Source organism: Neodiprion lecontei, chromosome 7 (genome assembly GCF_021901455.1).
Source record: "Neodiprion lecontei isolate iyNeoLeco1 chromosome 7, iyNeoLeco1.1, whole genome shotgun sequence".
In the NCBI taxonomy this organism is placed as follows: Eukaryota; Metazoa; Arthropoda; class Insecta; order Hymenoptera; family Diprionidae; genus Neodiprion; species Neodiprion lecontei.
Genome location: NC_060266.1, coordinates 4,285,051 through 4,311,334, shown reverse-complemented (window position 1 = coordinate 4,311,334; position 26,284 = coordinate 4,285,051). Strand labels below are relative to the sequence as shown.

The 26,284-nt window shown below is 38.4% G+C and overlaps 3 protein-coding genes across 11 annotated transcripts in view; all 3 read right to left on the bottom strand.

Annotated features, from left to right (window-relative positions):
• The window catches only part of LOC107224304 (neurexin-1), a 90,363-nt gene extending 78,442 nt beyond the window's left edge, over positions 1–11,921 (bottom strand). For 3 of the 5 annotated variants that reach the window (XM_046744952.1, XM_046744955.1, XM_046744954.1), the window contains exon 1: positions 10,060–11,920. In XM_046744952.1, coding sequence (XP_046600908.1) covers positions 10,060–10,674 — 615 coding nt within the window. In that variant the 5' untranslated portion in view covers positions 10,675–11,920. Of the gene's footprint in view, positions 1–10,059 lie in introns of all 5 variants that reach the window. The other 2 variants (XM_046744951.1, XM_046744953.1) reach the window with 1 other exon arrangement.
• Positions 11,922–17,337: 5,416 nt separating this feature from the next.
• Positions 17,338–23,453, bottom strand: LOC107219346 (alpha-1A adrenergic receptor-like). 5 transcript variants are annotated; one of them, XM_046745209.1, is made up of 4 exons: positions 23,385–23,453; positions 19,792–20,090; positions 19,326–19,671; positions 17,338–18,396 (listed from the first exon to the last, which is right to left on the bottom strand). In XM_046745209.1, exons 2-4 carry the CDS (start codon positions 19,792–19,794, stop codon positions 17,681–17,683), a joined length of 1,065 nt encoding a protein of 354 aa, XP_046601165.1. In that variant the 5' UTR covers positions 19,795–20,090; positions 23,385–23,453; the 3' UTR covers positions 17,338–17,680. The 5 variants fall into 5 exon arrangements, with proteins under 5 accessions (XP_046601165.1, XP_046601169.1, XP_046601167.1 ...); XM_046745213.1 differs by having other exon boundaries at positions 19,326–19,661; XM_046745211.1 differs by having other exon boundaries at positions 19,842–20,090.
• Positions 23,015–24,337, bottom strand: LOC107219350 (adenosine receptor A1-like). The gene has a single exon (XM_046745214.1). The coding sequence runs from the start codon at positions 24,331–24,333 to the stop codon at positions 23,509–23,511; it is 825 nt and encodes a 274-aa protein (XP_046601170.1). The 5' UTR covers positions 24,334–24,337; the 3' UTR covers positions 23,015–23,508.
• Between the last annotated feature and the right edge of the window lie 1,947 nt (positions 24,338–26,284).

Sequence of the window (26,284 nt, the reverse complement as noted above, 5' to 3'; positions counted from 1 at the left end):
GAGGATTTCTACAACGTGGTTTCTGGATACCATAAATCACTCGAAAACGTTACTGATTTTGAATAGAAGACCCCGTTCGCTGCACTCGGTATACGGATCAGCGATCACGTGACAGGAACAAAAAGGGCTGTCGAGTACAATTGAACTCGAGATATGGGCACACAGTCTAGTCAGTCAGTCAGTCAGTCAGTCAGTCAATGCAGCGGGAGATTAAGCGATGCGTTAACGAACAGAATGCGATTGAACAACGGTGAAAAACGTCTGCCGCATGTGATTGCACGAGGTATTTATAATCCCCGTTGCTTTGTCATATCGTCGCGATGATACGAATTATTCGAAATTCGCCGATGAAACAACGTGAATTTCGCCGCGATTTCTGACGGAGATTTTTTACGACGATGTCTGTTTGACGATTAGAAAAGATCTCGAACCTCGTTCCTCGGTGAAATTGTCTATAAATGACGATGCTAGTCTTTTTCTCTAAATTGCTTTTTTTTAAAAAAAAAAAAAAAAAAAAAAACTTGAAGTACTAGAAAAAAAAAAAAAAATGTTCAGAATAAATCGTTCCCCGATGCCGAGACGTCGGAAAAAATGATTGAGTACTGAATTTTTTCACCTTAGATCCGAATTAAATCGACGAATCCTTCCAGGATTATTTGTACTTTCTCCGCAACGAAAGATTTCATATCAGGGATAAAAATCGTCTCATCTCCGTTTTCTCCCTCGTTTTTTTTTTTCCCCCGTCACGGTGGATCGGTAAAATACCAAACCCGATCAAAGATAAAGGTCTTGCAGATTTCCGTATTGGGGGGGTTTGTACGTTGTCGAAACCGCGGGACTGCGTCAATTCCTTCTCTTCAAAAGAGCTCGTTATCATAAGGTCGACGAGCAGCTTCCACAATTCCAACCTCGAAGATTCGAGCGCCGCCACCTTTGAGGTTCATCCGGTTCCTCGAGAGGAGAGAAAATGCCGGAGACGGTTTCTTTCATCGAAAGATAACAAGTGCCGTTATCGCCTCTCTCTCTCTCTCTCTCTCTCTCTCTCTCTCTCTCTCTCTCTCTCTCTATCCGCGTGTTCGTGAACACCAACATTTTTACAGACGCTTAGCGTGTCTGCAGCCACGAATCGCTTGGTCCCACCGGATAACGACACCAATATTGATCTTTCGCGTGACTTCCACGCGCACTCTCCTCTCCTCTCCTTCTCTCTCTCTCTCTCTCTCTCTCTATCTTTTCTACAGCCCCTCGGATGCCGACAGTTTCTTCTTCTTCTTCTTCTTCTTCTTCTACTTCTACTTCTTTATACAGTCTCTTTATTCTTCTTCGTGAATTTATGTGCGTGATTTTATTTTCTCTATCTATATATTTTGTTTCTTATCCACGGCCCCGGCTTTTTAAAAATGGGCCTTTGCGTCCGATGATTGAGTAGGGTGAAGTTTCAGACTGCACGGGGAATCCCGTATCGTGTATGTGTGTATAGTACATGCTCAAATATAACTTGAAAAAACAAAAAAAAAAAAAAAAATAAAAAAACAAAAAAAAAAAAATCAAGTGCACTGGGAATACCAGGGATTCTCTTTCGTACACCGAATATAAACTTTCCAAGATTTTCTTATTCGCTTCAAACATTCTACCATATGTACGGTGAATTCCTTTACTAACCTAACCAACGTCTGACCCTTGCCATTTTTCATTTCGTTAGGTTCGCATGGAATTCCACCTTATATACACGGTATAATTTACCATAAAATGCATGTCAAAGAACGATACAACTTCACTTTCTCTCTGTGTTTGCGGACAAGAAGGGAAAAAAAAACAAAAAAAACAAAAATACCGCCCCTTTTAAAAAAATACAATCTTCTGCAAAGTCAGAAATACTGTTCAAAAATCTTTCTCCAAATGTTTTCTCTTTTCAAATTGTGATGAAAAAAGTTTGCCGAATTTCGTTTCCTTAGAAAAAAAAAAAAAAATAAGAGAACGTTTGGATAATCACGTGAATTTTTATTATTACACTCGTTCGAAATGATCGAACTATTTCGATAAGATATTCTCTCAGTGATCTGTCGCTTCGGAAGAGCAGCCATCCATAACTGTAATATAAGCTTTGATTTTTTGTGAAAATTTGAGATTGAGAAATTGAGAGACGAATAAAATTTCCGGCTTCCAAACGACACGAATAATTCCCAAGTCGATTTCTCACGTGTATTAATTAGTCGTATTTTTTATATATATATACATTTTTTTTTTTTTTGCTACACCAAAAACGTCACGTTAATTAATCATTATTTATACACTTCAATCGATATCAACAATTATACATATATACACGCATTGACTTGTTTAAAACAAGACACTTGGGCAAAATCCTTTTTTATCTTTATTTATTTCCTTTTCACCGCGTATTGTGCCATGGATTATTTTAGATCTGCAGTTTCTATGCGAAAGCTGTGCGCCTTGCAAGTTTTTTCCAGGCAGTTCGCTTCCCCGATTGAAGCTATCAGATATCTTGTTTGCCTTGAGAAACTGAAGTGCCATTTTACAAAGTTAAATCGGTTCTCGACAAAACCAAAAAGTCGATCATCCATTTCAACGATATACGATATCGTATATAACGTGTATGTGTATATATGGGGCATTCCACACCGTCTCAGTAAACGATTGTCGATGACGCTTTTTAATTTCAACAAAGATTTTTCCCACGTTAGTACGATCCCTGAAAAGATTCCGAGAATTTTTTCCTAATCTTTGGAATCACTCGTCTTTACTACATGATTTCTTAAACCTATCTCAAAAACACTCAAATTGATTTTTATGAAACAGTAGAAAAAAAATAAAAAATTCATTTGGCTTCCGAAATGAAACGTTTTCAGGCAAGGTTCAAGTTTTCAGAGTAGGATCTTTTTTTTTTTTTGCATCATTTCTTTTATGTCATCAATCGTTTTTTCTATTTTCTAAGTATTAAAATGGTTTCTTCAGTTTTAAAAACACACTCTCGTTTTCTTTTTTCATAATTTTTTTTTTAGAACACTTATCGTGGGAAATAATAACTCAAAAGGCGACGGGAAAAAAAAAATGTGAAAAAAAATCGTAAGTGTATTTTAGAACTGTGGAAACAATTTAAAAAATCAGCATTCAAATTGGATATGCCGTATGCATTGTAATAGATTTTTAACAGTTATGAAAGTAGAAAAATACGACGTATAGAAATGTTTAATTCTCATTTCGTCAGGTGTGCGTTTTATCGTATTCACAAAAAAAATTCGGCCGTTTTAATCGCCGATGCGAGATACCGACACGATTCAAATTCCTTCGATCTCTTCGTACGATTGGAAATGTCAAAGTTCTTGAAAGCTCAATGACGCCAAACTTCGTCCAACCATACATCGCGTTCCATTCAATTTCTATTTTTGATCTAGGAAATCGTGATACGAATATAAACTAAAATTATCGAAGGACGATATAACTTTTCGAAAATTAATTCAGCGCCCTGAATCGATGTTACTTTGACGTTACGCTCTTCTATAACTTCAGCAATAACATACGTGAGTTGTGCTTCAAAGGGTTAATAATTTGCACTGTATATTGTCAAATCGATCCCCTAAATTCTACGAACCTCTCGAACTCTGTTCTGCTTTGAGGAATATTTACTGCCTACGTTGTTCCGCTTATTGACTTCTGACAACTATAAGTTCTCCTTACATCGGTACACAAGGTACAAGGTACTCACCTTTTGCGTTTGCATCGTCTCAAGTTCGTCGAGTTGCGTTTCGTCTCGACGAAAGCTTCGCGACGCCGATATTCCAGCATTCGGAAGTCTTGTACGTTTTAATTGATCCGATACGACCTTTTACGAAAGTGTCGTAACGAACCCCATTCCGATTCCAACGATTAATTACACGGAGTGTTGATGCCGACAGTTATTATTGATAAGCACGGCTTAACTATCGACGGATGCAAATAGAGCTTTCTTTATTTTCACACACTTATTCGAACGAGAAATATGATGAAGTTAAAGGTATTCACACCGCGATCTACACTCGACAACTGACTAACTGATACTACGCTACTCGTATGTTTACGAGCCGGTACAATCAGGTCGAAGCGAACGTAAACAGTGCCTGAGTACGGACGGGACACAACGGAAATATTCAAATTAGCCTAATTCTAACACACTGAGAAACATTTCATTTGTTGCAGTAACTAGATCAATTGCTATTGTTATAAATTAACAGTATTATAAAATCCGTACTTTAAAATCGATAGAATGAGCTTCGAGTTTATGTACAATGTGAATTGGATAAATCCCACGACTTGGGGGTTGAAAAATTTCACCAATATCGCAACGTTTCTGTATAATATATGGTACGTTCCATGCGAACCGAACCCTCACGATTTCTGATTACGTTTAATATTTTTTCGCAAATCGTCCCAACTGTGAAACAGTAGCTTGAATACTTTCAGATATTTTATTCAACTGCTCTGTTATTTATAAACATTTGAAGTGTCTTTAAAAGGGACGTTTATTCTCAATCAATTTTCAGAAACTGTATTTTCCATAACGTAAAAATATATTTCTCTCTCCTAATTTCAAGGTAATTCAATGCTAAAAAAGTCCAACCTAATCCACGCGATTCAGCTTTAACTTTTTTTTGAGGTACGATATTATCACATCGTATTAACCAGGATCGTAGACCCGCTAGATCCTAAAAACTGTTCCGAGTTTCGTGCAAAGCGAGAGGTTGTAACGTGCGGAAAAAGAATAAAATCTGGTGGTATTTCGATCAGCTGCACGCAGGTAATAATAACGTTGGGCGACATTTATACGCATCGTATCGGTGTGCATGTCGTTATAACTTGCCGTATATTTAGCCTAGGAAAAGAGAAAATTCTTAAGGGGAATGCAAATTTTGTGCCAACTATTTATCATCGAACATATCTCCGCGTACACCAAGTCCGTTCCGTAATCCTTAATAAAGGCAATGCACAAAACTATTACGACGTACGAAATAACCGATCTTATAACCCCGTGCTTATAATGCATATGTATATGTGTAGTTGACGTGAAACGTGAACGTCACTGAGGTCACGAATACTCGCTCGATAAAGTCAATTCTCGGCGAAGCCACGCAATATTTTCCTCGCGGTCATACCGTGCCGTGTTTATTTTTATTACTTCATTCTCCAATTTTCTCTCCCCCCCCCCCCCCCCTCTCTCTCTCTCTACTTTTACTGTCGTCTGAACCCAGCGTGCGGTCTATATCTATATGTCACTCGTCCAGGTATTTCGACAAATGCGGCGTGCAGACTTTTGTAAGTATAATACACCCCCACCCCCACCTCCACCCCCACCGCCCCCTTTTTTCCCGCCGATTCATGCTGAGAAAAGAGCAAAGTGTAATGGCCACGATTTATACTCGATTACAGACACCGTCAGCGTAGAATGACAAATACGTTTCTATGTATTCAATGGATATAACGAACACCGGTTACGTTCGATCCGTTATCACGGTGGGATTGAAAACTGGTTTGGAATCAAGAATGAAAATCGGTTTTTATCAGGCTGCTTAATAATAAAAGCTTGACGCATATTTGCAGCACTGTTTAATTTCCTCATCTTCGATTTGGGTGATCACGTTTTTTTCTAGATCATAAATAAAACTGTGTCGCTTTTAGGTCCCAAGTTCGACAGGTAAAAGTACGTCGATGTTAAAAGATTTCGGTATTATGCGACACAGGATTTTTGAGAATGAATTCGGATTTTTAAATTGCGTCAATCGATATGATTCGATATAATAAAAACTGCAGATAGTTCGATTCTTTTCGATACTTACAAAAGCACTCTGAATGCGTTCGAAGAGTCGAAACAATCGTAGAAAAAAAAAAGCGAGCTTAATCAGAGAATTTAAAAGTTGTCAGACCCAAATTGATTTGGCATGGAATGCCCCATATATGTATAAACTGCATTAGGTCAAAACTTGGCAATAATAGCCAGAAGTCTTCGGTCAATAGGTTTGTTTCCATCCATCCATCCCTTTATAGCCGTTCTTTTTTATAATATGCGGCAGAAGCTTGTCAGGTTGGTATAAAATATTATTTCGTGTCGAAGCGATAGTAAAAAGAAATAAATTTCGTTCGCTAAGAGCAAGATCATGCGCGGGGATAAGGTTGGAAAATTATAGCTTCAACGTAGCTTTCTGGCTTCGACACGAGATCCGAATAAACGAGCAAGAAGGAGTTGCCACAAACGTTCGAACCGCTGAGGCTCTGCGTAACTTCCCGCTTTCGGGGCTTGCCTCGAAAATACATACTCGGAAGTTCGATCCTCCGATTCGCGATACCTGAGCTCGATTTTTCCAGCTTTCAACATCGAGTACAATCCTTCATCCCTGAGTGACAAGTTTAATTGTCACACACTTCGTGACTCGACGACCGTTTTACGAACCGATTTTTTTATAAAGACTCTTGGACAGATCCATTATTCAACGAAATTGTCCCATTACCAACAATCCAACCGCAAAAATGATTCCGTCCTTCGAATAAACCCCACAACGAGAATCCTCTTTTCCCTCTCGCTTTAACTCCGGATCACTTTTTATTTTGCGTGAAATTTTTATATTTTTTTTTCTTTACAGCGTCAAAAATTAACAGGTATCAAAATTTTCAAACCGCTATCGCTTATCGATTGCTCGACGAAGCCCGGAAATTGCGGGTACGATAGTAGATACATTTTCCCCCTATTTTGTCAAAATTTGTTTTTTTTTTTTTTTTCCGTCTTTGTTTTTACCTACGACTGAGCGACGCAACTTTTGTACTGATTTCTGGGCAAAGAAGAGATTTCAAGAAAGAGCAAACAAAACCGTTGGAAACCCTCGGATTCGAAGAAACTGAAACTCGGTCCTGTCTACCAAACAGGTTAACTCAGTTAGAAACAATAGGGGCAGGAAAGGGCGTCAGGACCCTTGTCGCCAAAATAGCCAACTGCAATTCGCATGACTGCGCACGGTGGAAAATCAGTTGTTCGCTAAAGTGTGTGTGTAGTTTTTTTTTTTTTTTTTTATTTATTTATTTTTATTAATTTTTTTTCTCATCGCACTTTCGCCAATTTTGGCAATTATTTAATCCGACGTAGGCGAATTGGCACGGGCGGTTTTGATAAACAATCCGTCGAGAACAAGAGAAAAACAAAAAAAACAAAGTACCATCGATTTTTCTACCCCCGGAAATTTTCTACCATCATGGATTTTTTTTTTTCCTTTTTTTGTTGTGTTCAATTCTAATCGAATACAGGGATTAATTTTTGGGAAAATGGGATGAGGGAAAATTTGGAGTGTTAAATAAAAAAAAAAAAACCCAGACTTTGTTCCCCTAAAAGCGTTTATCGTATAGCTACGTGAAATTGGTTGTCAAAAAAAATAATTTTATTTCTATTTTTTTAGGTATACGAGCTTTTCTCTGCGTTGGAGAAGTTTTATTTATTTTTTTTTTAAACCTACGATTGGAAATATTCCGAGCTATTTATAATGATAAGAATTCTAGTTGACTGTACGATAAGCGTATGATAAATGAGAACGTTCATTAACTCGTTGATCGCTTATCTGAACTGATTACTTTAATCTTTGCGACGTTGCCTGAAATTTTTGTCTGTAAGGGTGGATGTTTCGGGTTTTGATGTACCGAGGCTTTTAGCTGAAGCTGAGAATCTACATGATAAAATACTCGGCGGGTAATTTTTTTATTTAAATTTAATTTTGTTATTTAAATGGCCACTTTGTTAACCGAATTCAAATTAACGGGCGGAAACGAGAAACGATTTGGAATACGACCTTCGTCTTTGATGTGAGAATATTTTCTAAGGTTTAAAGCCAACGAGCCAACGGTAGCTATTCTTAGAAATATTTTAAGACTAAAAGAAACGGCGGAGTTCTCTGTCAGTTTTGTTTGACGAATAGCGAATGATTGATTTTTGGTTACTCTCGTTTTGCGTCATGTGCTGCTCGAGGCATTATTGAAAAAGCGAAATTATTTCCGGTGCTGCGTTTCGTTTGTTGAATTAGTTCGTCAATCAGGCAACTGAACAACGTTCGTTATATCTTTGTAAAAATGAATATCGAATTAGGCAGTTCGGCGCCAATTTTACGTATTCGACTGAATTGTTTGTCGGAATTTGATTGTACGATTAATTTTTGAAATTTGAAATTGCGTAAAACTTTAACCATACATTATTATACAAGGGTGGTAATTTTGTCACGATGAAATATGACAAGGCTAATACCAGAACTAAGTAATCAATTTTACTCAAAGTCAAACGAAGTTTCGAGAATTCGTGCAATCTCCAAATATTAATATTTAATCGAATCACTAAAGGTTCCTCATTCTCACCTTTCGATTATATTTGATGGTGACATGGAAATTCGTAACCGGAAAATACCTATTCTTGAAAGTTTTAATTAGTTTCGAGGAAGTATTACGAAGCTTCAACGTTATTCCGACAATTTTCAACTCTCCACCACACGTCGATATTCAGAATTAACTGTCAATGGAAAATCTCTTCCCCTCTTTCCATAATGTTCTCCACGTTCCATAACATAATCGACATAGATAATTGTACCCATATACTATCCAACTAATGAGTCAAGTGTCAAGTGAGTTTTGACCAACTTTAAAAAATTTCTCTCAGTGTAATAAGGATTCGATAGTTTAATCACCTCTGAGGTTTCATCTCACGAACCTTTAAGGATTTACTTGCTATACTCGTATATTCTCAACCAAAAGAGAGTCGTCAACAATATTGAATACTTTATGATATGATTAAAATTGGAAAAAATCAGCCACAATAAAGGCGATAAGAAAATAAAATCCGAATAACAATAATGCCCAAAAGTTAGCAATAAACATGTCAAAGTCATGTGAAACGAATTCGTTGATTTTTCTGAATACACATGATTTTAAAAAACAATTTTTCATAATTTTGAAATATATGTTTCGAAAATTTAAAAGTTTCAGAAACGAAGGAAAAATCGTCAATTTTGGAGACTTTTTCGTAAAAACGTTGTACATTACAATTGAAAAGTTTCCAGGGCATTGAACGAATAGTTTCGTAAATACAGCCTTTACAAATTTTCGAAAACAGAAATTTCACAACAATGAGAAAATTCTTTAAGCATTCATGTGTATTCAGAAAAAATCAACCAATTCATTTCACAAGACAGAAAAAGAACATTCCCTGAGAATTTGTTCAACAATGTTTTGTTTAGACAATTTATAGATAACTGCTGGGCATTATTATTATTTGAATTCAAGTCTTGTCAATATTGTTGATGAGACTAACTTTTGGTTGAGAATTTATAGCCAGTAGATTCTTAAATCCATGATCCCAGTCGAATCATCGGGAGTTTAAGTACAGATACGTATCTTTTACCCATGCCTATTTTTTGTCAGCTCTTCTCTCGGCCTTTTTGTTTCATCGTGACTTTCAGGAAGAGTGTTTTACACGTTACGGAACTAAACCAAAGCTTAGCGATCTTTCAAGTTTCAGAGAATAGCTTCAGCTATTCAAACAACGCAGCTTTGATACGGCCATTAATTTTCGGGTGACGGGTAAACCGGCAACGTCCCTGAAATCATAAGCTGCGAGAAAAGCTTCAGACCCTGTAAGACTAAACTACGAATGGTTACCGCTGCGTCTGATTCCGGGTGTTCCACATTTTTACCGGCTAGCATTTCGGCTATTTCGAATAGCTCCGGTTCGTCTAAGCGAGAATAACAATCGACGCTAGAAATCCGGCGACACGTACATTTTCCCATGCATTTCTCAGAATCTCGCTTAAACATTTAAAAGAGTTTCCGTAAAAATCATGAGAGATGCACGAGCGGAATACATTGGTTGAAAATCGCGTCAGCCGGTATCGCACCTGGTCAACGTTATTTGTCACATTTTAACAATAAAGTTCCCGTTCGCCACGGTATTTTCTTTTCGAAAGATACAAGGTACGTTCCTTGAGAGTATGCAAGCGAAGCTTTCAAAATCGCCGAGGTCGCGTACGAGGAAAAAGCTCTTACCTTGGGGTCCCGACTCTTCATCTCCTGCCTCCTGGACATGATCGTCTCGCCATCGGCGTAAACGAGGTTCCGTATAATCCCGTTGAACCTTGGTTCAAAAATGACACTGGGAAGCGCCAGTAGGGTGAGTTTGCTGTTGTACCAGCTGGGCATTCCGCCGACATAGACGTCGGAGTTGCCGTTGAGCTTTCCAAACTCGAACTCCTTGCCGCGAGACGTGGACGTCGCACTGGTCCCATCAACGGTAAGGGTTGTATTCTCGTTGTCACGGGTCACCTGGACCTTGTGCCAGTGACCATCGCCCAGGTCCCGACCAACGGTCACGATCTGCGCACCACCACCGAGGTTGTATCTCAGTCTGAGCGCGCTTTCGACGAGCTTTATCTCGAAGAAGTCGTAGGTTCCACCGTCGTCGGTGTAGAGAAGGAGTCCGCTTCCCTGATCCGTCTTGAACTCGAACTCCAGGGTGCCGTTCAGACCGGCGTTCCACTTTCGGAACTGAGCGTAGCTGGTCGATGTACCTTCGAGGACGAAGGATAACGCGTCGTCGAACACACTAGCGCACAACATGCCAATGGCGACTATCAATCTCGTATGAGAATTCATCATATACATCGACTGGTGCGAATCGCAGTGTTCTCGGTTGTTACAGGACCACCTCAAAAGAGGCTCTCGGCTTTAACTGGGTCAAGGGGTGCTTTCGTGACTGTTTGTCAATTCGGACACTCGCACGAGGGTTTCCCTATGCGGCAATGTTTCTACGGTTAACCAAAGCGACCTGCATCGGATCCGCACTGCACGTTTTAATCGAACCGTGTAACTTCACACCACGAACCATTACAGTCACTTGCTACTCGAGGCAAGATGATCGAAACGCGGTCGGTTACGTCACTCGCGAAAACATTCAATTGGCATGTCTTAGTTCTCCTCCAACTCCGACAGAATCATCTCAACTCGGACACGATCATCTCGAGAGATCGGTAAGAGAACCCGGATCGGTCTTATTGTCAGCAAGTGCAAGGTTTGAGCATCTCGAGAGTGTTGAACGGTGAGGAAGGGAGGAGAAGAGGCGAAGAACGTCACTCGAAACACCGAAGAAGTAAGAGGTCATTGGATGATTTACGAGTCATTCGCAACCTTCCTCGGTATCGCTTTTGGGGCTAATCCTTGGAGCACGTTGGATCACCCTTCGAAACTGATCCGCATGGATACCAGGACAACCCTCGAACACCCCGAACGATTTTCATGATTACGACAAGGCGATTCGCCGTCGTGACCACCACCTGCACCGTTGGAACGATAATCCTCGCGTGTAACAAAGTGGAACAGTGCTATCGGGGTTGAGTGGAAGCCGTGAGGTTTTGCCACGAGCGAGGTCGAATGGTTGAGGAAAATTCATCGAAACCACTTTGCAGGTGCAGGTGTCACTCTCCGGCCGATGTTTGGGGGGTGATTCGTGAGGTATTCGATCCCCGGTCAAACGGTATCAGCCAACTTCAGACTTCTCGTTGCAGGGCCACGCTAAGGGAGGTTATCTTCGCGTCCGGCTGTTTGCCAATCGATCCGAGGCATGCCCTGCCTTGAATCCATCACCCGAAGAGCCGCCAACCGAGCCAGTCTCACCGCCGCCGCAAGCTCCGAGCTTTGCTCCTACTTCCCGATGATGAAGACCTGCCGCTGTTCGCCCCGATAACTCGATGCTGACGGTACGGCTCCTCTGATATGTATACACAGCATCCCTCCTCCTCTAACGGGTCGACGGGGGTCGCTCTCTGCCGACTAACGACACCCGTTGGATACTGGCCCGGAATGCCGCGTACACGTCGGGACGCGCTCGCCCATCGACGAATGGACGCCCTTAACGCAAGCGCCTTCATGGGGTTGGCGCCAGCGCGTTGGGGATCCGACGACACCGCCGTCAGAGATTATTCCAGAACTCGGTCCCGCAGAGGAGAACCAACGAAGTGGGGGTGGATGGGGATGGAGGGGTTGAAGGGGGGGGGGGGGATATTCACTTCAACCGACGAATCGAGCTCGTGTCGCCGCATACATGCATCATAACTTTTAGTCCACAACTGTAGTTCGCTTTTCCCCAAGTTTGCAGGTGGCTCTGTCGCTTCCGCATCCTCTAACATCCCTTGCACCGTCACCTCTGTACCTACTCCGTTTCTAGTTTCTAACTATGAGCATGCTCCGGCTCCTCCGCATCTTGGCAGTTTCTTCGGTCAGCATCTACGTATATATGTATATGCAAGAGGAGTTTTAACTATAGATTGTATTAATAGAACAGCCGGTCTGCGTTCGACAAAAATGATTGGTAATTTTGGTAGGTACTGTATTAGGTACGGATCTAGGGGGAAAGAAATAATTCAAAATATGTGTCGGGTTTATTTTTTTACAATTTTTTTTTTTTTTCCGGTTTTTTTCGGTACTATTGGAAGTTGACTTCCAATTTTTGGGTTAATCAGATGTATTTATTTGTAATGTTGATATTAGAATATTTAAGAATATTTAGAGCTGCGTAAGTACAAGAGGAAAATATTGAAGAGATTTGAAGGAAGTGGAAAAAGATAGCGTAAGTCTTTTAGATTTATCTAGTCACTGAAAGGCTTGTTTAAAACTATAATGCTGTTCATCTTATAAAGAAAACATTCGGTTTTGTACATATTGTATTTTATTTTCTCATGAAACTTGTTTAATGATTTGTAAATATGCATAAAAATAAATCCCGAATACCTACAAAAAAGCATTATTATTTCAAGGGGAAATTAAAAGTTATATTTCGCAGGACTGTGTAATTTTGAATTTCGTCGAGAATGGTCGTGTTTGAATGATATGTTTATTTAACGACGTTTCGGTCGGGCGTTCAATAATTTAATTATTTCTAATGTGTTTCTTTTTTTTTTTTTTAATGTTTAACTTGACATCGAGGAGAACTATAAATACTTCACTTTTTACTCATACTCTGTGTAAATTGAAATTTTTTTTTAGATTGAATCGCACGTGTTATAAATATTCATATTTTAGAGATTATGTGTGGCGAAATTTCAATTATTACCATCGTGAACCGTAAAAAATTAATACATCGTATTACATATGTTAACCCAAAACTGTTTACATCAAGATTACTAAAAATCGACTAACTTCAGGCCATTAAGGAGGGAAATGAAATTTTCACGTTAATCGATTAAATTATACTTCGATTACAAAATTTTACATAATTATCGAGAAATCATTTTTTTTTTAAGTTGATTTTTGGTGGTTATGGCGGATGAATATATAGTCTAAAGTTGAATTTGATTCGGAACTTTATCGCCAGTGGTAAGAATTTTAACGAATTTGACTTTAAACTATTTTTATACCTACGATATTACACATAACTTTTCACAACACTGTTCATTCAAAGTAAAATGTCGCTACGGTAGTAAAATTTGATCATGAGAAACGACGAGGAAGTTTTTTATCGTTTTATGCGACTTTCTCTGGTACATCTATCATTGTTAAAACAAAAAAAAAAAAAAATCAACGAAACAGCTACAAGCCGAAATTTCTTATCGCGATATTGTTACATTGTGATAGTAATTTGTAACCTTCCAATACAACAATTGACATGCGTACAAGAAGTTTGACGGAAAAATTGCCTTAAATATATCATTAGATGATGATAAAAAAACTTGGGAGTTGGGCGTATACCTGATGGCAGGTCAATCGATCATTGACTTGTAGGTACCTGGGGTATTTTATAGGGTCGATTGAGTACCAATAAATTATTGCAGGATACCTGATTCGACGTTTTTTCATTCCAACCACGCTCCAGAAATTCAGCAACTCGAAAAGTCCTCGAATTTGCAAATAGACGAAGTTGACAAATCGAACCTTTTCACTTCCTTTCGTTTCGTTATAAAGTTTTTATTTCACGGTACCGGTTGGACTTGGTTCGTTAATTCAATGTAATAATGTCCGAATTTCATCTTTTCGTGTGAGATTTTTCTTTTACTGAAAATGTACACCAATATCACCAATTTTTTTTCCACGTAGACAATTCTTAGTTCTTATTTTATTTTTGCTCCATTCACCTTGTTGGAGAGAATTTTTTTTTTTACGCCGTACAATTTCTCGTTCCTGTAGAACCTCAACCATTACAAAGTATCTCCTGAATATCCGACGAACATTTTATGATCACCTTGACGTACATTTTTGGACACTTGGTGATGTCAGGGAATTAAGGGCCAATTACTCGTTGATTAACGTCTGTCACGCGTGTATGTATCCTTAATTTTTATGCAAAGCCCGTGTTTTTCGATCATCGGACGTAATTCTGATCGTAAGAAGAAAGAATTTAGTTTTCTAAACTGTTTATCTTTCGGTAAATTGAAATCAGACACCGGCGATCAAACCTTTACATTGTCTCAAAGATCTGTACAGACCGGACGTCAGTGACGCGAATCGAATCTGAACATGTAACGCAAAAAATGAAAAGGGTTAGCGCAGCAGAATTATCCAACATCCAATGCGGATGAGTAAGGGTGTGTGGGGGATGATTTTTTGGGAACCTCGCGGTTGTGTAAACTCGAGTTTTTGGTGCTCGTGTGACAAACGACTCTCCGAACCCCGGGTGGCATGAAGTGGGGGAAATTCCGGTTGAAGAAGCTTTGCAATGAATAGAGCAGCAGAGTGGCGAGAGATTAGAGAAAACCGATACCGAGATGAGTGACACTAGCGAATCGCCGAGCAGACAATTTTTCTCATGCCTTTCCGTGTAACACAATCCATGGGTATACTTTACGTTTCGCGCGTGATGAACGAAGACAAGACGAGTAATTGTTGCTGCTGTACTCGGAGAAATTTTTAGTTCCGCTTACCGCTAGGTCCTTAACTATTTTCATTTTTTACCACGATCGACAAAATATAGTTCCAGGTAGAGAATGAAAATTAGTTTTCCAGCCTTTACCGGAAAGTCTGGTATCCGTTACTATTCTTTCTCATTACGATCACTGTTGCTAGATTTTCTTGCAACCGTTGCGAAAATTTAACGCTCGTGCGAGAATAAATTGACGTTAAAGCCTTGTTTAACTAAAAAAGTAGAGTAAACCTCGCAAACTGATTTTGCTTTGCAATAACCAAAAAAGGATCGACGATAGCGAAAAATGGTTACGCGCACCCCGTTTTTCGTAATTCCAACAATATTCAAACACTTTTTTTCAACGATTCCTGTTTTACTCAATTTTTCTAGCTACTGTAAAAATGAAGGTTTTCTCACTGCGAAGTTGGCTGCGGATAACGCGGATGGATTTAACGCGGTGGATTGCACAAAGGCAGAAAGTGCGGCGTATCCGACTTCCGCAGCATCGCAAAAGTCGGCGAGCTGCAACCCTTTCATCGACCTCAAAGTACCTCGTACTCGTTGCGTATGACCGATAATCGATTTCCGCTTCGTAGACGTAACGAAAGGGTGCGCGCCCCGAGTAGAACATCCTCTACTTCGCACCGCAGACTCATTTCCGGTGGAAAATTCACTCACGTCAGTATTTTTGCAAGGTAAATGCATGTAATCGGAGTAAAGCGTCCGGTGAATCGCGACAACTTTAACGGTTTTTCCTGATCCATTGCAACGTAATTTCTTTTTATCAATTAGGTCAGTGAAAAGATCAGGAATTTAATTCATTACCGTTAAATACCGTCAAGACCTCTTACGTGAGTTGTTAAATTTCCATGGCAAGGATTCCAAGTCAATAATTGTACTCTTTTATTATAAAGTATGTAATTTCTTTGACCTTGCAATTGCCATCCTTAAAATCTATTCGCAATTGTAACGATATTCTCCTTGTAAGATAGGTACTAGATATTTGAATAGCCAAAAACTTTTCAACCTGTTTTCGACATGGATCATTTTCCTACAATATAAGAGAGCCGAGAATTTTAATTAATAGCTTTCCTTGTTGATCACGACCTTTTACTTTCATCTTCGAAATTTTTTCGTTTTCGAGATTTCTGAATTTTTACTGACATCGATTTATCTATGCGCTTCAATGGTTTTCAGAGCGTTTGCAACATATAGGAAAAAAAAAAAAGAAAAAATAGTGGTCTCGACGTTCTGTTTCGATTTTTTTTCCACGTATACTTATTAACGAAAAGAAGTTGTAGAAGCGAATTAGAATAAGTGAAAAGTACTAATTTGATGCATTCATCATCCTACATTTTTGTCAATGCGTCTGTCTTCGGTTTGCCATTTCCAAAAATTTTCGCGCAACAATATCAGGGGCGAATATCGAGAGAGTTTGTGGTTCGGTAGCGCCGCTGGAGGCCAAAATTATAACCAATCGTGTACCACAATTTAAGCACATTTCTATACTCTGGATATTGCGTTCCTTCGCAACTCAGCGGAAAACAGCAAACATACCTAAAGCTTCCAGTGCTTTGCCGATATATCAGGGCTGCTAGTCGGACGTTCCGTTTTACACGCAGTATCTGACGGTCTTCCCCTCAACTGCGAGAATCGAAGCCATTTACCTCCTGGAATTGGATCAAGCTCCGAGCTTTCCCTCGGTCGGTAATTCTGGCCACTACTTATCAGCAGCCCGTCTCGTATCTTTTTAGTCGGAATTTACCTCTGTTGGTGAATGGAAAATATGTTTGTTGCTGGTATATTTACTGGATTGTCCACTTACCATGTAACTTTGATCTATACTTTCACTGAGAGAAATTTTTAGTTCCGGTTACCGCTCGGTCCTTGACTATTTTCATTTTTTACCACGATCGAAAAATGTAGTTCCAGGGTGGAAATGAAAATTAGTTTTCCAGCCGTTACCGGAAAGTCTGGTTTCCGTTGCTATTCTTTCTCATTACGATCGCTGTTGCTAGATTTTCTTGCAACCGTTGCAAAACTTTAAAGCTCGTGCAAAAATAAATTGACGTTAAAGCCTTGTTTAACTAAAAAAGTAGAGTAAGCCTCGCAAACTGATTTTGCGTTGCAATAACCAAAAAAGGATCGACAATATCGCAAAATGTTTACGCGTACCTCGTTTTTCGTAATTCCAACTATATTCGAACAGTTTTTTTAACGATACCTGTTTCACTCAATTTTTCTCAGTGTTCCTGGCGGATATTCTTTCTCGCCTGCCTTACCTGACATAGGAAAGTTTTGAGGTACTGATCGCAGATAGCGATGGAGGTTCACAGAGGATGTCAGGACATGGAAAATATGTAAGGTGGTCACTACTGAGATTAGGTTTCCGATGGTGGACATCCTCTTAACAAAAGGATCGATATGTTTATTAATAATTTGATATTTATTGCCGAAACGACATATATGAGGGCACTTTTAGAGGCTCGTAAACATTTTTTTCAAGCATATAGTGTAATAGAAAATGGACCGACACAAAATGATGACTAAATTTACCCGGAATAACATGATATCTAATAATATATTTAAATGCATTGTAATTAACAAGGTACCTTTTGATTGTTATTATTTTATTATTGTCGATATAAAATTACCTTGAATTTTTTATTCGCTCAGTCAGAATGGAAACCTTACACAGACTTCCTCGCTGCTTTATAATTTTTCGGATCTCGTTTGTTGCGGTGAAAAATTACGTCTGACTCTATTGTTAAGCGTGTTTCATTCCTTACACACTAATTTTTTCATAAAATTTGTAACGCTGGTGTTCCAAAATCTGCTTATAACAGGGTCAAGAAAAAAATTTAGGGAGCTCATCCCGGCAAACATTATCGCCTTTTTTCCCTTGCAATAGAAGAAGGTTGAATCGCAGAAAACGTCCTTGTGGCTAGCAAAGACATACTGAATCCAGGTGAAAACAATACAGGCGCACCAGAAAAGTACCGCCGAGACTGCTTCGATCTTGGATAGTTTGTTCTTGGCAGTTTTCTTCGCGTCATCATTTTTCACCGTCTTACCACCGCGAAATATTCTCAACTCGGCATTATCGCCTGATGCGGTTTCATCTGTCCGGTTTCTATCGGCTCGTTGAAGCTGAATCTGTTTTTTTATTGAGTGATGGGCAATTATGACGTACGATATCGCTCCAAGCGATATCGGAATCATCTCGATATTTGTTATGAGATATATGAGGTCGGGTGGAGTGAACAAACCCAACCAAGGGATTATATCACCTTCCGTTGTTTCGGTCCACAGACCTATTGTTGGTAAGAGGCCAAGAATCGTTCCTAAAATCCATGTCGACACGATTAGAAGACAACCTCTTTTTGGGTACATCCAACGGTTGTACTTCATGCCATGGACTATGTACAGGAACCTGTCAACGGCTATCAAGCCAAATGTATAAACGAAGGCTACCGTACTTGCAATTATCATTCCTGTAATCAGAATTGGGTATGTATGTGAGAAGGAGTGAAAGGCTTGTGGAAAACTGACCGGAATTGCGTGAGTGATAGGAAGCATCTTAAGAGGCCGAAAACCAAGTGATTTTTTGACATTTTTTTTCAACACGGAAGAATTTAATGGATATTTTCTAAACTCTGAGGATATTTATTTTATTTTTTTCACCAGTTCGAACTACATCTGGTAATTTTTTCAAGTCATTCGAACCGTGATTGATCGAGTTATATTAACTACGTCCCGAATCAGGTCTTCATTTCCATTGGCAATTTGGGTACACTTTGGAGGTCGAAATTTTGTCATCTGGAACCAAGGAGACTGAATTTATTTCATTGTTCACATTATTTCTAAGAACGGAAACCTAAATATCCTTTGATGTGAGAAGTTCAAGGTTTTACACGCGTTTTACATAGAAAGTGTCATTTTTTACCATTTTTTCGCAGCTCTTACACTCACATATGTATATACACATACATATATATACATACAGAATTTCAGTGATTTGTGGTATTCGTTATCAGTTCTCCATTCGCAGATAAATATTATTGCGTGTATACGCGTATAGATGTAATTAAGTGATCTTGAGAATGAAAAAATGTCAGCTTCGTTAGTTTCAGATCAAAATTACGACATTCAGAGTGTACTCATAAAATTTCAAGGCAAATGAAGACCTGCTTTGAGACGTAGTTGAGAACTTGACGAATTATGATTAAAACCACTTAAAAAATTACCAGACGTAAATATTTCTTAATATAGGTTGTTCCTGTCCCCTCAACAAAGTCATCTCGATAATCGAATCGTGATCAGAATCAACAATACGACACGTTTTAGTCACGTTCGAATACGCACATGTGATTAAATCAAATATAAGGCACCGTCACCACTGTATTTCCAATGAAAATCTCACCTATCCCGATACTGCATGAAAGATCAGTGCTAAATGGTCTCGGATAATATTGGTCGAGGAGAATACCGACAACTGTGACCAAGTCAGCCATCGCACCATTGCCGAGGAAGAGGTAAGTCGTCGTTAGGCTCACTCCGTTCTTGACGATCGATCCATATAACAAAACGAGCGCCAGATTGGCAACGATAATGAAAATCAGAACGCAGACATCGAAGAGGTCAAGTTGCACATCGACGCTGCTAACATCGTCAAGGTTGAGAATTGTATCTTCCGTAGTGTAGTTAAAATCCATCGTTTCGATGGCTTTTTGAAAGGTTGAAGCTGTGGCTGCGTGTTCTTCTCCGATCTGAAAAAAACAAGATAACCCTCGAATTGAGTTTCTCATCGGTACTAACACCGAGATAAGTACCATTTTAGATTGTTGTAAATTTTGTTCATTTTATTCATCAACATTAAGCGTATATACCATGATTCACGATCAGTTATACAACCATGGAATATGGATGCTTTATATACGTCGTATTTCGTCACGGTCTTGATCTTCGGCAACCAATCAACGTCGGCAATTGCAAGTCACAATTCACACCGGCAGCCTCACTCAGCTTCTGTGACGAATGCGTAACGCTCTTAGCCAAAAATCACAAGTTAACCGATCGAAGAATCCTAACCGTTGTGGATTTGACGATAGTCGAAAGAAGAGATGCGTGAAACGATCACTTTTAAACCACCCAGGAACAAGTCTCTCGTCTGAATAATCCAACAGCTCTGAAAGGAATGAAATTATTACCAACCGTTCGTAACCCCCACTTTTTTTTTTTCATTGTTAGAGAAATTATCGCTTGTTGGACAGGATGTGGGATGTAGTATAAAGTATAAATGCAGATAAATTAATGAGAATCCCAAAACTCAGGGGAATCCTAATCAGATTGGACTGGAGGTCATTCGCTTTGATTATTTTTGGTTACTATTATTCGCGATTCGGATAGTTCGATTGAATATTATATTTTCTAAGACTGATTATTCATGATTCATTGTTTTTTCCTCAGGAGTTATTATCGTTATACATTTCTTCATCAAGACTTGGTTGTGTTTATTTTTAAATCGTATCCCAGATAAGAATTTACTTCTCATGATATTGTGTAAGAAACAATTAACACACTTACAATGAAATTAATAAAGTAATTCCTTTGATATATAAAATTATTCTACAATTTCTGATCTACGAATAAATTTATGATACAACGACAGTAATCCATTAATTACAAACTCTGCATTATAAAAAAAGATACGAACAAGCAGTTCGCATAAATGTGTCATAAATTGTTATTGTACGTGCGGCGGTAGAAAGATAGGTAACTTCAACGGATATCAAAGTATGAAGATTGCTTGCAATTATTCAATTTCGAATATATTCGTGAGGAAAAATGGCGATAAGCTACGCTTTGCTGCCTCGACGTATTGTCGGTGAAATGTAAAACAAGAAAAAAAAAACTACGGTTTGCTACCGAAAAAGGTTGGTGAGTCCAAAAGTATTGAAAGTAGATGAACATACAAAAGTGGAAACAGGATTTAAAAAGTACAGGAGAAAAATCAAATAGGACGCAATATTGGGAACCTGCGTTTATTTCACTTTCTACGATTTCTTCCTTGTTTCCTTTTCCTTAATATTAACGTTTAAAAACGTATTTTGCCATTTCTATTTTTGCGTATGTAATCTACGGGATGTGGTAACTTGTGGTGAACTGAGCGGTAATCGGTACTAAAAATTTCTCTCAATGTTGAAGAAGGATTGAATGCGTGCAATCCCACAAATCAAAATTTTATTTGTCTTTCAAGAATTCAGTATTCCAAGGAATCGAATTTTATCCCTCTCGAATCAACCTCTATGTGTGATTTGATAAAGAAATTGATTTGGTCAAAATAAGTGATTTTCATTCTATCCATTTACTCATACATTGCTTAACGAACTAAATGTGCATTTTGTTGAGAACTTTTAATGATTGAAAGAAACAAATCAATCGAGTGTTTTAATCTAAACGAATCTACATCTTGCAGGTAAAACTCGTTTCGTTGATCCAAGTCAGTGAATATAATTTGACTAACTGCGAATACTTTCGTTCATTAAAATGTAGGTATGTATCAGTAGAAAGAACAGAAAAATTGTTTCCATACAAATAGTTCAATGAATCTATCCACAATTTTGAATATTTTGTTGGTTGATGAAAAAAAAAAACCCACAAAAGTCCAACGTGTAAAACAGTTGGAAAAACATGAAGGTTACGGAACCAAGTTTTCAGTGTATTGGACCAACGACATAAACGAAATATTTATGTCAAATAGATATTTTGTCGATTGGAAAGTTGGTCCAAATGATTTCAGGACTTCCTTTCGTTCCATGATTAAGTCTCGTCAATAAAAATTTACAGTAATGCTGATAAAACATTATTATCTTACCTTATAACCTGAGCATTTGTTTATCCGAACGATATGAGACTACAATCAACAAATAAGTTGATTAAATTAATTTTTTAAAAGCTACACTGAACCGAATATTCAGTTGCTTGAATTTAGCTGTAATTTTTCCAACTCAATGTTAACTTCGATTAACTGGGATTTTTTTAAACCACCAAAACACGATCTTGCATCGATCAAACATTTCTGAGATCGAAAAGTAGGATCTTCAGAATAACGCAATGATTTTCACATCAACTATATATAATACATATCGATCGATTCGATATTTCGTTGACTTTAGATCCGCGCATTTCTGTCAAATAATAAGATAGTCAACGGAATTATTTTTCATTTATTTCGTGCAACTCATAAATCGTTGTGATAATCGAACTTTCAGTTATGATCCTGAACGTGTAGTTGTTAGCGGAACAATTTTTTTTTTCTGATCCAACGCTTTTTTCTCTCTCAGTGTATACCTATGTATATATATATACATTATATGATCAAGAATAATTAATTACCGTGGTTATCGTTTGGTCGTTAGATCGCAAGAAACTGTCGAGTTTCAAATTTCTCCAAGTTCCTAACCCTTCGTAGTCACAGTCTTGAAGACTTTCTTTTTTTCTCTAATTGTTCATTGGTTTATAGTTCGTAAATTAGTTCTTGGTTAATTCAGAGTGATTTGTAAATGTTTGATCGATAGAAAATAAGTTCAAGTTTGACAAACAGCGCTCTTTTTACAGGATCGTTGGAAAAAGGAGGTTAAAGGAAACGGAGTCGTTTTGCGAATAGTAAATAAAATTATTCAATTTTTATTTCCGGTTACCGCTCAGTCCTATTAACTATTTCAATTTTTTACCACAATCGAAAAGTATAGTTTCAGGTAGAAAATGAGAATTAGTTATCTTGCCGTTACCGGAAACTCTAGTATCCGTTGCTATTCTTTCTCATTACGATCGCTGTTGCTAGATTTTCTTGCAACCGTTGCAAAACTTTAAAGCTCGTGCAAAAATAAATTGACGTTAAAGCCTTGTTTAACTAAAAAAGTAGATTGAACTTCAGAAACTGATTTTTCGTTGCAATAACCAAAAAAGGATCGACGATATCGCAAAATGGTTACGCGTACCTCGTTTTTCGTAATTCCAACTATATTCGAACAGTTGTTTTAACGATACCCGTTTCACTCAATTTTTCTCAGTGTTCCTGGCGGATATTCTTTCTCGCCTGCCTTACCTGACATAGGAAAGTTTTGAGGTACTGATCGCAGATAGCGATGGAGGTTCACAGAGGATGTCAGGACATGGAAATTATGTAAGGTGGTCACTACTGAGATTAGGTTTCCGATGGTCGACATCCTCTTAACAAAAGGATCGATATGTTTATTAATAATTTGATATTTATTGCCGAAACGACATATATGAGGGCAATTTTAGAGGCTTGTAAACATTTTTTTCAAGCATATAGTGTAATAGAAAATGGACCGACACAAAATGATGACTAAATTTACTCGGAATAACATGATATCTAATAATATATTTAAATGCATTGTAATTAATAAGGTACCTTTTAATTGTTATTATTTTATTATTGTAGATATAAAATTACCTTGAATTTTTTATTCGCTCAGTCAGAATGGAAACCTTATACAGACTTCCTCGCTGCTTTATAATTTTTCGGATCTCGTTTGTTGCCGTGAAAAATTACGTCTGACTCTATTGTTAAGCGTGTTTCATTTCTTACATTTCCTTACGTTTCTTACTAATTTTTTCATAAGATTCTCAAAGCTGGTGTTCCACATTGCGTGCATAAGACAGTTCAGAAGAGAAGTTATGAAGCTCAGCACGGCAAACGGTGCCGCTATCTCCAGCCTTGTTTCCTTGCAAATGGTGACGATTGGATCGCAGAAAACGTACGTGAGGCAAAATAAGAAATAAATCATCCAGGCGAAAACAAGACTGACAGAAGTGAAAAGTACCAGCGTGACTGCTTTGTTCTTGGATGGTTTGTTCTTGGCAGTTTCCTTCGCGTCGTCATTTATCACCGACTTACCACCGCGAAATATTCTCAATTCGGCATTATCGCCTGGTGCGGTTTCATCTGTCCGGTTTTTATCGGCTCGTTGAAGCTGAATCACTTTTTTTATTGCGTGATAGAGAATTATGCCGTTCAATATCACTACAAGCGATAGCGGAATCATCTCGATTATTGTTATGAGAATTATGAGGCTGGGTGAAGCCAACGAACTCAACCAACGGATTTTGTCACCTTCCGTTGTTTCGGTCCACAGACCTGTTGTTGGTAAGAGGCCAACAATCGTTCCTAAGATCCATGTCCACACGATTAGATGACAACCTCTTTTTGGGTACATCCAAAGGTTGTACTTCATGCAATGGGCTATGTACAGGAACCTGTCAACGGCTATCAAGCCAACCGTATAAACGGAGGCTACCGTACTTGCAATTATCATTCCTGTAATCAGAATTGGGTATGTATGTGAGAAGAAGTGAAAGGTTTGTGGAAAACTGACCGGAATTGCGTGAGTGTTAGGAAGCATCTTAAGAGGCCGAAAACCGAGTGATCTTTTGACATTTTTTTTCAACACAGAAGAATTTAATGGATATATTTTTTTTTTTTCACTAGTTCGAACTATATCTGGTAATTTTTTCAAGTCATTCGAACCGTGATTGATCGAGTTATATTAACTACGTCCCGAATCAGGTCTTCATTTCCATTGGCAATTTGGGTACACTTTGGAGGTCGAAATTTTGTCATCTCGAACCAAGGAGACTGAATTTATTTCATTGTTCAGATTATTTCTGAGAACGGCAACCTAAATGTATCCTTTGATGTGAGAAGTTCAATGTTTTACACGCGTTTTACATAGAAAGTGTCATTTTTTACCATTTTTTCGCAGCTCTTAACACTCAAAAAGGGTAATTTAAACAACGCAACCATCTCAACGGTAGGTTTGGTGTTCCGGGTAAAATTTCGTTTCATTACTTACATTTCATTTATAACAATCACCAAGTGATATATGTATATACAGAATTTCAGTGATTCGTGGTATTCGTTATCAGTTCTCCATTCGCAGATAAATATTATTGCGTGTATACGCGTATAGATGTAATTAAGTAATCTTGTGAATGAAAAAAATGTCAGCTTCGTTAGTTTCAGATCAAAATTACGACATTCAGAGTGTACTCATAAAATTTCAAGGCAAATGAAGACCTGCTCTGGGACGTATTTGAGAACTTGACGAATTATGATTAAAATCACTTGAAAAATTACCAGACGTAAATATTTCCTAATGTAGGTTGTTCCTCTCCCCTTAACAAAGTCATCTCGATAATCGAATCGTGATCAGAATCAACAATACGACACGTTTTAGTCACGTTCGAATACGCACATGTGTTCAAATCAAATATAAGGCACCGTCACTACTGTATTTCCAATGAAAATCTCACCTATCCCGATGCTGTATGAAAGATCAGATGGTCTCGGACAATATTGATCGAGGAGAATACCGACAATTGTGACCAAGTGAGCCATCGCACCATTTCCGAGAAAGAGGTAAATCGTCTTTGGGCTCACTCCGTTCTTGACGATCGATCCATATAACAAAACGAGCGCCAGATTGGCAACGATAGTGAAAATCAGAATGCAGACATTGATGAGGTCAAGTTGCACATCGACGCCGCTAACATCGTCAAGGTTGAGAATTGGATTTTCCGGAGTGTAGTTAAAATCCATCGTTTCGATGGCTTTTTGGAAGGTTGAAGCTGTGGCTGCGTCTTCTTCTCCGATCTGAAAAAAACAAGATTACCCTCGAATTGAGTTTCTCATAGGTACTAACACCGAGATAAGTACCATTTCAGATTGTTGTGAATTTTGTTCATTTCATTCATCAACATTAAGCGTATATACCATGATTCACGATCAGTTATACAACCATGGAATATGGATGCTTTACATACGTCGTATTTCGTCACGGTCTTGATCTTCGGCAACCAATCAATGTCGGCAATTGCAAGTCACAATTCACACCGGCAGCCTCACTCAGCTTCTGTGACGAATGCGTAACGCTCTTAGCCAAAAATCACAAGTTAACCGATCGAAGAATGCTAACCGTTGTGGATTTGGCGATAGTCGAAAGAAGAGATGCGTGAAACGATCACTTTTAAACCACCCAGGAACAAGTCTCTCGTCTGAATAATCCAACGGCTCTGAAAGGAATGAAATTATTACCAACCGTTCGTAACCCCCACTTTTTTTTTTTTTTATTGTTAGAGAAATTCTCGCTTGTTGGACAGGATGTGGGATATAGTATAGTCACACCGCGGCACCGTGCAGATAAATTAATGAGAATCCCAGAACTCAGGGGAATCCTAATCAGATTGGATTGGAGGTCCCTCGCTTTAATTATTTTTGGTTACTATTATTCGCGATTCGGATAGTTCGATTGAATATTATATTTTCTAAGACTGATTATTCATGATTCATTGTGT

Excerpts from the sequence above, each read along its gene's own strand:
- LOC107219346 (XM_046745209.1), bottom strand. Across the intron at positions 18,397-19,325 it reads TTCATGCAGTATCGGGATAG|GAATGATAATTGCAAGTACG; the intron begins GTGAGATTTTCA and ends TTCTGATTACAG.
- LOC107219350 (XM_046745214.1), bottom strand. The coding sequence starts at position 24,333 with ATGCTTCCTAACACTCACGCAATTCCGGTCAGTTTTCCACAAACCTTT.